Source organism: Brachypodium distachyon, chromosome 3, assembly GCF_000005505.3.
Source record: "Brachypodium distachyon strain Bd21 chromosome 3, Brachypodium_distachyon_v3.0, whole genome shotgun sequence".
Taxonomy (NCBI): Eukaryota; Viridiplantae; Streptophyta; class Magnoliopsida; order Poales; family Poaceae; genus Brachypodium; species Brachypodium distachyon.
This window is the reverse complement of record NC_016133.3, coordinates 46078693-46089283: the sequence shown is the minus strand read 5'-3', so window position 1 is coordinate 46089283 and position 10591 is coordinate 46078693. Positions and strand designations below refer to the sequence as shown.

General features: G+C 49.5%; 1 protein-coding gene and 1 long non-coding RNA gene across 3 annotated transcripts; one reads left to right on the top strand and one right to left on the bottom strand.

The window, feature by feature from the left end:
* Window positions 1-653: 653 nt before the first annotated feature.
* On the bottom strand, window positions 654-3779 carry LOC100835961 (nudix hydrolase 13, mitochondrial). 2 transcript variants are annotated; one of them, XM_014900256.2, is made up of 6 exons: window positions 3509-3779; window positions 3310-3397; window positions 3072-3192; window positions 2886-2969; window positions 1459-1608; window positions 1143-1322 (listed from the first exon to the last, which is right to left on the bottom strand). In XM_014900256.2, the coding sequence occupies exons 2-6, from the start codon at window positions 3393-3395 to the stop codon at window positions 1143-1145; spliced, it is 621 nt and encodes a 206-aa protein (XP_014755742.1). In that variant the 5' UTR covers window positions 3396-3397; window positions 3509-3779. The 2 variants fall into 2 exon arrangements, with proteins under 2 accessions (XP_010235475.1, XP_014755742.1); XM_010237173.3 differs by lacking the exon at window positions 3509-3779 and having other exon boundaries at window positions 654-1322; window positions 3310-3479.
* Window positions 3780-4876, top strand: LOC112272021. The gene is made up of 2 exons (XR_002965687.1): window positions 3780-4352; window positions 4575-4876. It is a non-coding gene; the product is annotated as an uncharacterized LOC112272021 (long non-coding RNA).
* The last annotated feature ends 5715 nt before the right edge of the window (window positions 4877-10591 follow it).

Below are 10591 nucleotides of genomic sequence, written 5' to 3'. Positions count from 1 at the left end.
GCAATCTCAAAAGCACTTCTTCCGTTTACACATGCAGTTGAGAAGCACCTCCGGACGTGCTTCTCAGTTAGAAGCACCAAAAACACGTCCGGAGGTGCTTCTCGGTTTCATGTGTAAACATGAGAAATGCTTTTGAGATTGCTAAAAGCACCAAAAGCTGAAACAGAAGTCCAAACAAACAGGGCCAAAAGAGGTGAGCTGCCTGGTAAAATATATATTTCGGTAAATGTTGACGCCGCTGAATCTGATCTGGAAATTCTTCGTATATAGAAAACATGCGTCTGCTACACTGGGCATCATTGTGTGTAAAATTTAAGATTTGGAAGCTAGGTGAAAATGAAGTTTATGGACAATATTTGCACTTGCGCCAGACATGTTTTCATAAAAATGTGATGAATTTTCTTGTGGTTTAAACCACCCAGAAAATGTGATAGTGAGTTGGTTATACAGTACATAGGTTGGTCAATTAGATTCAGCAATAATTCTAGCATGCCAAGGTCAGATCTTAAATATTTCACATTAGCCCCAAGTTCGCAAGCATGGAATTTAGTAAGATTCAATGCATTCGCAACTCTTAGATGTCTTGTTTCAGCACCCTTTATTACGAGCAAATATAGCTTCCGGAAAACTGAAATTGAATTAAGATCATTATATTCACAACATCTCAGCATTTCAGTAGTCCATGACGAGATCACATTCATTTACAACACATGGCATGGATAAATTACCATGCTATTTTCACATATTATAGAAGACGAAATTACACAGGACCCCCAGTAATCAGCAGGGATTGGATAGATCTTGCAAACAACATACTTGCACCCAGAGGTTAAGTCTAAAGGTCCATACTAAACAATTTCGCCCTAACCTCTGAAAGCCAGCCAATACCAAGTTGTGGCCGGAAGTGCCTGCAGTTAGGTCTCTCAAGCCACAAGGTGATCTTAGACATGTGCAGTTGTTACTGGCAACAATTGCGAGTACTTAAGACCACCACTAGCTGCTTAATAAAGAGAAATGGAAGGTCTAAACAAGCTATCAGAGATTCTGAATTTTCTGATAGTCATGTTTGCAGTTCAAAGAGGGGGAGACGGCTAACTAGCTGCAATCATTAGTTATCCACAGCATCAGCAGCAGCAACATGCTCAGCACAATGCAACTGCGCCATCAGATGTCGTTTGGAGCATTATGTACATGCCGGTTTGATCAGTCCGTTCCTGCGTCGACCCCACCGCTTCGATCATCGATAACCGCTCCAGCAGTGCAGTGAGCGCCTCACGCATCCAGTCATACCGACAGAGCTGATAGGCTTCACCTGGGGAAACCTGTTCAGTGATCATCAGCAGTGTAACAGTGCTCAGGTTAGGTTAGTTTCAAATTCAAATACTCAGTTCTGAGTTATATAATTAGGATTGACTTGACAGTAGTGAAAGTTGAACACTATAGTGGACAGGGGCTCACCCATCGCCTGCCGTGGGTTGCCTGCTCCGGCCATGACTCAAGCTCCTCGGTGACCTCCATGGCAAAGATATAGCCCTTGCAAGCTCCCCTGGGGCTGTTGCTCTTCTGGCTGCTCTTGCTCTTGAACACCCAGTGTCCCAAGGTAGCCCTCTGATACAACAAATGGCAATAATCAGTTCTTACACTCAAAGCGCCGGCTCATTCAACTCAGCAAGCGTCACAATTACATTGCAGAATTTGGAAACTAGCACAAATCCATAATTCCATGCCGCAAGCTGCATCGGATCATATAGGGGTCCAATTAGCAGTTGTGCTAACCTTAAATAGATGATCAGAGGCACCAGGAAACAGGAATTAATCAGGAAACAGAAATACTAAGTAGGAAGTACTAGCAAACATAATGATACAAATGCATCAACAATAGGGCTAACCCTAATTAAGCTGCTGTAGGCACTGTAGGGCAAACAGGAAACACACCACATGCATAGTGGTTGAGATCATGTAGGCACCAAGATAAAAATAACATCCTATTGACTCGGATCTGAAGGAAATTATTTCTGACAAGCCGGCCAAGGAAGGATGGAAGGAAATAGGGGAATAATATTGAATTCCATACCGAGATCTTCCCAACTAAAAAATCACAATCATTTCAGAATACCATCTTAATAAAATAAGGGTAATGATGTGTTTATCCCCAACTCATTGTGCTCTACAATATTCGTTCGGTTAGTTAGTCAACGCTAGTTTTCTTCTTTGTTGTGGGAGTTGCAAACTACATACTTTTTTTTGTGAGGACAAACTACATACTGATGCTACTATGTTAGAAGAAGATCCTGCCAAGCATTGTCACCATCAACTTATGGCACTGCCCTCGATACCGTCTGCTACAGGTTAAAGCCTATCTGATTGGAGATGTAAACCACAACCTAGTTTACCATTGTAGAGCTTTCAACTGACAGGGAGCAAGTAGACAATAGCTCCAAACTGTGGCAGTTAATTACTGCAGACACACCAAAATTTCCCAGGGAACGACCCCTTGATGGGGACAAGGATTCAAATCCTGGTTCCCCACCTTTACACACACGTGAGTGTGCCGGTGCGTCAGCGTGATCCCCCCCTCCGCGACTGCGAAGCCGCGGATTCATCTGCTGCCTTACAACTATAGGCATGCATTCTTGAGTGTGCCGTGAGGTGTGTGTGTTTGGTGGGTTTTGTACGCCTAATTTCTGAACTTGAAACAGAACTTGGCCACATAACATTGGCACAGCAGTGAGTGCCATCACTCCATAGGTCATCATTGTTGTACAACTACCAAGAACTAAACTGTACTAGTAAGAGCATTGGACCCAAAGATATTGAAATTGCAGAAGGGGCACAAGCAATCACAATGAAGGGGATATCACAAGGTGAGTGGAGCCAGTATTTACATCAATGATGCCCTTGACGCCGGCCTCCTCCATGGCCTCGCGGCTTGCCGCCTCGTAGACGTCCTCGTCGTCCTCCCACCCGCCCTGACAAGAAACATCAGCATACCGGTTCATCAGTGGTTCTCTCACAATGCCTCCAAAGATCGATTTAAACGGCCTGATGAAGTCAATTTCGAGGAGCCGTACCTTTGGGAAGACCATGTCAGTGCGGTTGGGCGTGGAGATCATGAGCACCTCCATCCGGCCCGGGTCGTTGCCGAGGCTGCAGGGGTTCCCCTCGTCCTTCTTCGTTCTGTACGGGACACACCTGTGTGGAGGCAACCAACCCGAAGAAGAATGAATCAGGAGAAGGAGAGCAAGGGATTAGCCGATGCAGAAAAGCAATCGGGGGGATATCTAGAATAGAATTGAAGGCGGCACTGACCCTGCAACGAGGCGGTACTCGTTGTCGTACCGCTGCTTGTGGCGGCCCTTCCTGGCGAGCACCTTGTCCGGCGACGACGACGACATTGCTGGGCACGCGAGAACGAGGCTGGACATGTGAGCACACCGCGAACCAAGAAAACAAAGGGTGGAAAGATCGATGTCAACAAGACGAAAGGAAAGCGAAATCTGTTACCCACCTTATAAACAGCAAGTAAAAAAAAAAGGGAACACGGGAAAGCTTCTTGTGCCTTGCCCTGCCCGTGAGGGTGGCAGTGACGCCACAATCTTATCTCCGCGAAGAGAAAAGCCAAGAAGAATTGGAGCCGATGAACGGGAGGGGAGAAAAAGAGGAGGCAAGAAACCGGGGGCTGTATTGGCTTTTTGGGCTGCAGAAGAGGATGGATGACGCGTGCCGTGACTAAAAATGGCGCGCGGCCATCTTTGGTTCCCGCCAGATTTATGGGCGCGGGCCAGGAGAAGGAAAGAGGGAGGAGGGAGAGAGAAGGCAACGTGACCCTCCTGCCATTATTGCCAGGCATCGTTGCCAAAATGCCACCACCGACCGCCCGCGACCTTCTCGCACCCCCAGCCCAAAAATGGAACAGAAGAAATTTCCCTCCCTGTGCTGTGATATTTCAGCGACTGGAGCAAGCATCGGATTCGGATCGTCCATGTTCCTTCACCAAGGACTTGTTTCAGTGACGGACTGAAAGAGATTGGTCAGATCAAGTGTACTCGAACAAAGCAAATCCTTTCTCCATTGACTTAAAATTCTCTGAAGCAACTTATGATGGAGTTTAAGCCTTTTATCAGATTTAAGAATATGGAATAATTTTATTTTATTTATTTCAGGAAGAATATGGAACAATTTTATCAGCCTACAACTTTGTTAGCTGACATGGTGCTGACTTGGCATGCATGTAGGCTATAAGTAAGATTGGGATTTGGAAGGAGCTCCAGTGGTTCTGGTAACAGCATTCCTGCCTCAGGGCTACTAAAAATTAAAATTTCCCACGTGATCAATTCTGTCAAAATCTCAGAGTAAGTAAATTCAATTGTTTCAGAAATTTCGTGTAAAAATAAATGATGTCAGAAACTTTTCACCTGTAATAAAATCTGTCATTTTCCCACAAATTTGTGATAAGACGTGTTATTAGTTTACTCCTTCATTTCTTTTGACTATCAGCTAATCTGATACACACTTTTCTTAGACATCATCGATGCGACAACTTTAATCCCAAACAATATCTATGTCTTCTGTAGTTCTGTCGTCTTGTGGACATCATCAAGAACAAACATGAGACAGAGACAACGAATGAGGCTGGGCAAGAACATGAGGTGCGAGACCAAATCAAACCGTGAGCGAGATATTAATGATTTCCCATTTACGTTTTCCGTTGCTCGGCCACTTTTATATGTGCCAACGAGGCAGACATTGACGGTGACTTGCATAGGCGAGCAAATCCCACCGATTGGTACGTTCTTTAGTTAAAATTGTTGCCCATCTCAGGAACCGGATGCCTAAAGGCAGTACCATCATCCTCAGTTGGATACTCGTTTTCTTTTCACAACGCCTCAGTTGGATCTTGAGTTGGAAATCCGGCCAACGGTGCAGAACTGCAAATACCCTACCGTGACAATCTAAGGGTCTGTTTGGTTCAGGGTCAGGGCCACCCTCGCGCTGTGCCAAATGGCTTGTTTGGTTGGCGAGGGACGTGTGAGCGGAGCCACCCCGAACGAATATTCGTGCCATATGATGTACCACGTGAGCCGATGAAATTGACCAGCGCAAGTTGGTTCACATCGCCCGCTCGTCTCTCCTGAGCGCATCTCTTCCTCGTCCCTCCTCCTACCCATGTCCCTCCTCTGCCCAACTGCGGCGGCCGGAACCCGAGGGCGAGGGTGCGGCGGAACTCGGCGGCGGCTGTGGCTGGCAATGGCCACCGGACCAGCACTACAAGATCCAAAGGGTCGAACGATTCAGCCAACGCGGTCTATATATTAGGTGATGTTCAAATCTTGTTCCACTTGAAACCGGCGTGAAACTTGGTAAAGTAAGCCATCCCTAGTACAAACTTTTTCCATAACTTTGATCGAGCTGACGATCCAGTATATAGTAAGTTCCACTGTTAGAAAGCGACGTATCCAGTAAAAACCTCATTTGGTGCAAACTTGCATACTACCATTGTAAACAATCGGATCAAGAACATACGGCTTTGATCAAAATGAAAGGTGGGAACCTAGTCTGCCACTTAGACATATTTTTACAATGAGTGTGTGCATCGATCGATGCAGAGGCCGGAGCTTGCCCTCCTTTTAAAAAAAACATATTTTTACACATAAACCCCCTGCCTTATATGTGTCGCGGTGGTGTCACGGCAGATGCCATGGGATGGCTTAAGATGTGACCGATGGACGAAGGAGGAACCGAAGGAGAGAGGACGTGATTTGAACCACGCACAGTACAAGAACACGCGGTGTTTACGGTTCGGAGCCCTCTAGATGAGGTAAAACTCCTACTCCTGCTTTGTTGTATTACCCGAGATACAGAGGGCTAAATGGTACTCCTTGAGCTGTTTCTTGAGGAGGAAGAAGAAGAAGGAAAAGCCCTAGATGGCTAAGTGAAGGAACCCTCACACAGGAGGGGTGGTGCTTCTATTTATAGGCCGCTGGTGTCACACTGACATGTGGACCAAAAGCGCAAACCCTAGCTACCACCGGGCCCGCCGGGTACGCCCCATGGTCCCCTCCGGATTGTTTGGGAGGGGACAATGCACCTTTGTGCTTCTCGTACTGCCAGGTGGCGGCACTGTAGCCATGTCCCGGCCTTCGTCATCAGTCCTTCAAGACACGTCACTATGCAGTCACCTGGCACAGTGACGTAAGCAACGCCTACTTTTCCGTCATAAAGGGAGCGTTGCTTTACTTTGCACCATGTGCCCAGGATAAGACCGTTGGCGCATCCCGGCCTGAGCCGAGATCAGATAGCTCGTGTTTATTTTGCAATCATATAAGACAAGATAGATATGCCGGCATACCAAAAGTAAGCCGGCATGTTATTAAGTCGGCTCAAAGATGTCGGCATGTTATTAAGTCGGCTCAAAGATGCCGGCATACTTGCTTACACCGGCTTTGCTCTTGTTATCCCGGCTAATATATGTCGTCATGACCCTACCCGGGGTCATCCCCTCGACACTAGTCCCCGAATCAGTTGCGGTCCGACAGGGAAAGATGTCGGGCCACGACAGTTTCCCAAAACTTAGATAACTCAGAGCCTAGTAGGGCTAGACCAAGGAAAATGCCGAAACGATCCCGAGCTTTCTTAGAAGAGATCTAGCAACACCGACATGTATAGTCGGCGTGGTATTTTCAGCTTTGAGCCGAGATTCCTATTTTTATCGCGGTCGTCCATAGAGAAGCCGTTTCTGCCGACATTGATGCCACCTGTCGCGCATATTCTGCGCTTTGCTTTAATAACGGGAAGATAAGACCAGAAGTACTGCCGGCGCGCCTTTTGAGGCGAACGTATCGTCCCATCAGATAGGAAAACCAGCAGGCCATTAAGAGGGGCAATTTCGGTTTCCGCGCAATGCCTTATCTCCCCGGATTCGGTGGGATTCACTGCGCCACGTTGCGCAGTAATCACGCGTGTGCACCGTTTATGGGGTTAATTGCTCCCATGATCGTGTGCGGTTTTACCGTTGGCCACGGGACCGTTGGCGCGGAAGATCTGCGCCCCATGATTGCGCCTCGGCTATAAATAGGGGGACGGGGTGAAAGCCTTTCACTTTCCCTCGAAGCCCTAGCTCCTTCTCTGCTCTCGCGCGCCCGCCATTGCCGCAAGCTTGGAGCCCTCTGCCGCCGCGCTTCCTTGCCTCCTACAGCCAAGCTCGCCACTGCGTTCTTGCTCTCACTCGCCTGCCTTTTCACCGCCGTTCCCTTGCTCGCCCGCACCTCGTGCTGCCGCTTTCTCGTCGGAGCCAAACCATATCTAATCTTTCACCATGGCTTCTTCCTCCCGTGATGCTGCCACCGTGGCTTCTTCACCCCTCCGTTCAGCATACCGAGGAGGACGCCGGCTCGGAGCGCGCCGGATGGAAGGGCTCCGACATGTCACCGGCGGACATTGATTGGCTCCACCACACCCGGCGGATCCCGGAGAAGGTGGAATGCCGGATTCCCGGCGACGAGGTCGTGCCGACACCCAAGCCCGGTGAGTGTGTCGTCTTTGTTTCTCATTTCGAAAGCGGGTTCGGGCTCCCGGTTAGCGACTTCATCCGGCAATTTCTCGACCACTTCGGCCTACAGCCTCACCACCTTCGTCACCTGCTGTGAGAGTTATCTCGGCCTCTGGCTTTCTGTTGACCTGTGGGCCAAATGCTTTATGTTCCGGCCCCAGGTCCTTCCTGACAAAGATAATCCCGGCGCCGCTAAGCCCATGACCCAATGCGGTGCCACCACCGTCATACCCCGTCGGGGTTCCATCTTTCCTCGGATTCAAGGTCTTGAGTCTTGCAAGAAATGGCTCAAGACTTTCTTTTATGTCAAGAACATCTCCGACACCGACGGAATCAACCTGCCGGGATTCGTAGTCGGTCCACCGGAGGAGAAGAAGAACTGGAGGTATGACCCCAAGGATTTGAAGGGGCGCGTAGAGATAAACAAAAAACTTTTCCTACGCGAACTCCCAAGATCTAGCCGAGGTAGAAGGCCACGAGGATTACCACTAGACGCGCAGTTGCGGACTATTGATGCGGCGCCTTGATGCAGTGCAGTCCCTCGATCCGATCCAGCCGATCCAATCCCGCGATCGTTGAAGTGCTGAACGTACAGCACCTCTGCCGGTATCCACACGTGCGAGGAGGAGCTCCGGCGGCGGACTGCTAGGTCCGGTGCGACGGTTGAACTGAATCGGGCTAGGGTTCTCAACGCATGAGAGTGGAAAAACCGTGCCCCTTAGGCATCCCACGCCCCTGCTTATATATCGAGTGGAAGTGGGCTCCAAGCCTTGTGGCCCATCCACCCTGCGAGTCCAACTCGCATTGTCAGCCCAATTCCAGTTCGGGTCCAACCCGACCAAATACTTGCTCCCGCTCTTAAGTGTGTGACCCCGCAGGCTCATGGCGACTTGGACACGATTGGAGTCCGACTCACAATCGATCAATCGGTAGCGGCTCCTAGCAGAACGTGCCGACTCCCAAGTACCATCGAGTCATGACGACGTACCTTCCAATGTGACATACGTCTTAGTCACTTTTGCCTCACGATATACCTTGTCGAACTATAGGCGATTAATCGTCATCCCTTTAATAGTTCAACTCTCTTCTTGATCTGTGATATACGATTCATCCGACTAACTCTTAGTCGATCGACCCGGTTAACAGTTAACCGAGTCGCGCATGGCCATGCTTCCTGAATCATATCACTCGAGAGGGCCCAGAGAATATCTCTCCAGTCGGAGGGGCAAAATCCCATCTTGGTTATCCACATCACACAGCTTGATTCTCAGTCAACCCGAACTCTGCCTTTATAACTGCCCTGTTACGGAACAACGTTTGACAGAACCTAAGTTGGTGATCCACAACTCGGATTGTGCGATAACCTCAGGTCTAAGGATTACATTGATTGAGACATGCAAATGACGACCTACTCGTTGCATCTCAGTATGGGTCAGTCCGACTCGCTAAACTCTTTAGCCGAGTCCGTGTAAGCTGGAATGACATCACCATGCCCATGACAAGTGGAACCGAGTCATCAGCCAACTTTCACATTAGTTTAGGTTATGTGTCCAGCACAACCTCAATGACTAAGGACAATTTAGTATGAACAACATGAATACATAGTTCCACAATCAAATCACATATTCAATGATACATATCAGATGTTCAAACAAGGACAACTTAATAATATTTATGAATACATTGGGAATTACATCATACATGATTGCCTCTAGGGCATATTCCCAACAGGATTCTCTTCCGGAGATCAATGAGGTTCATGCCGGCATCATCGCGCTCAAGGAGAACGGGATGACGGCCGACGATCTGCCGGCTACCTTTGTGTTCCGGCGGGTCTGCTCGCTCCAACGCCGGCACACAAAATGTGTTTCCATAGTGGCCGGTTTGACCCGAACCGGGTCTCAACCATCATGCTGGATAAGTTCGAGGTCCGGCGCCGAGTCAAGGCGATCGCCAAGACGAACATGTCCGAGAATTGGGGTCGGGCATGGTTCCGTACAGCCTGAAGAACCGTGCGCCCTTGGTAAGTTATTACTCACATGCATCTTCGATTTTCGTCCGACATGGCTGTATGCCGGACCGACAATATCTTATCTCGGCGCAACCTTATAATTTTATGCGGAGATTCACGCTCCAGCGCAATGAGGACGGGCATTCGCCGGACAAGCGCTTCGAAAGCGATCGCTTGGGAGCTGACCCGGAAGACCCGGACTCAGAGGATCATATGCCAATTCCTCATGCCGGCCCCCGTCGTGCCGTAGGTAATAATTCCCGACCTCCTCTTATAGATATCAGAATACTTATCTCCAAAATACTCATGCCTGCATTGGTCCGGGAACAGATGACTTGGATGATCCTGCTACTGCTACGGTGTCGGCTCCTGCTGCTGCTACGGTGTCGGCCGGCGAGAAGGGCATTGCCGACACCGATCTTCCCAGGACCATGAAGCGAAGCCCATGGTCGTCGGGTAAGATTTACACCGTTTCGATCTCTAATGTCGGTATTTTCTTAATCGACATGAAGGTAACAATATTTCATTCCTGCAGGGAGGCTCTGATGGCTACACAGTCTCAGATCTACAGAGCGTCCGAGATCCCGGCAACCTCGTCCCCAAGTGCAGAGCCTTCTACCCAGGCCACGGGGGAAATCGAGACCGCCGCAGATCCGACATCTCCCATTCGGGATGTTGACCCTGGCATCGACGCTTCGAGCGTCGCTCAAGCCGGGACATCGGCGGCCGGGGCTGCTCCTTCGCCGGCAGCGCCTGACGTGCAGCCGCAGCCGTTGGCTGCGGATCCTCCTCATCAGCCGACAACACAACCCCAACAACCTCAAGCGACAGCAACGCCGCCGCTGCCACCGCCACCGCTGCCGCAATCGACACAGTTAGCGGCTGCGCGGGCTAAATGGACCAGGAGTTCAGCCATCCCGGCGGGACAACAGCCTCCGAGTTTTTCCGGCTCGCCATCCATCCGAGGTACTCAGGGAGTTCCTCTTAGGACAACAAGCGGGCACAGCTGGGTATCGCTTGGCCAGTATGTC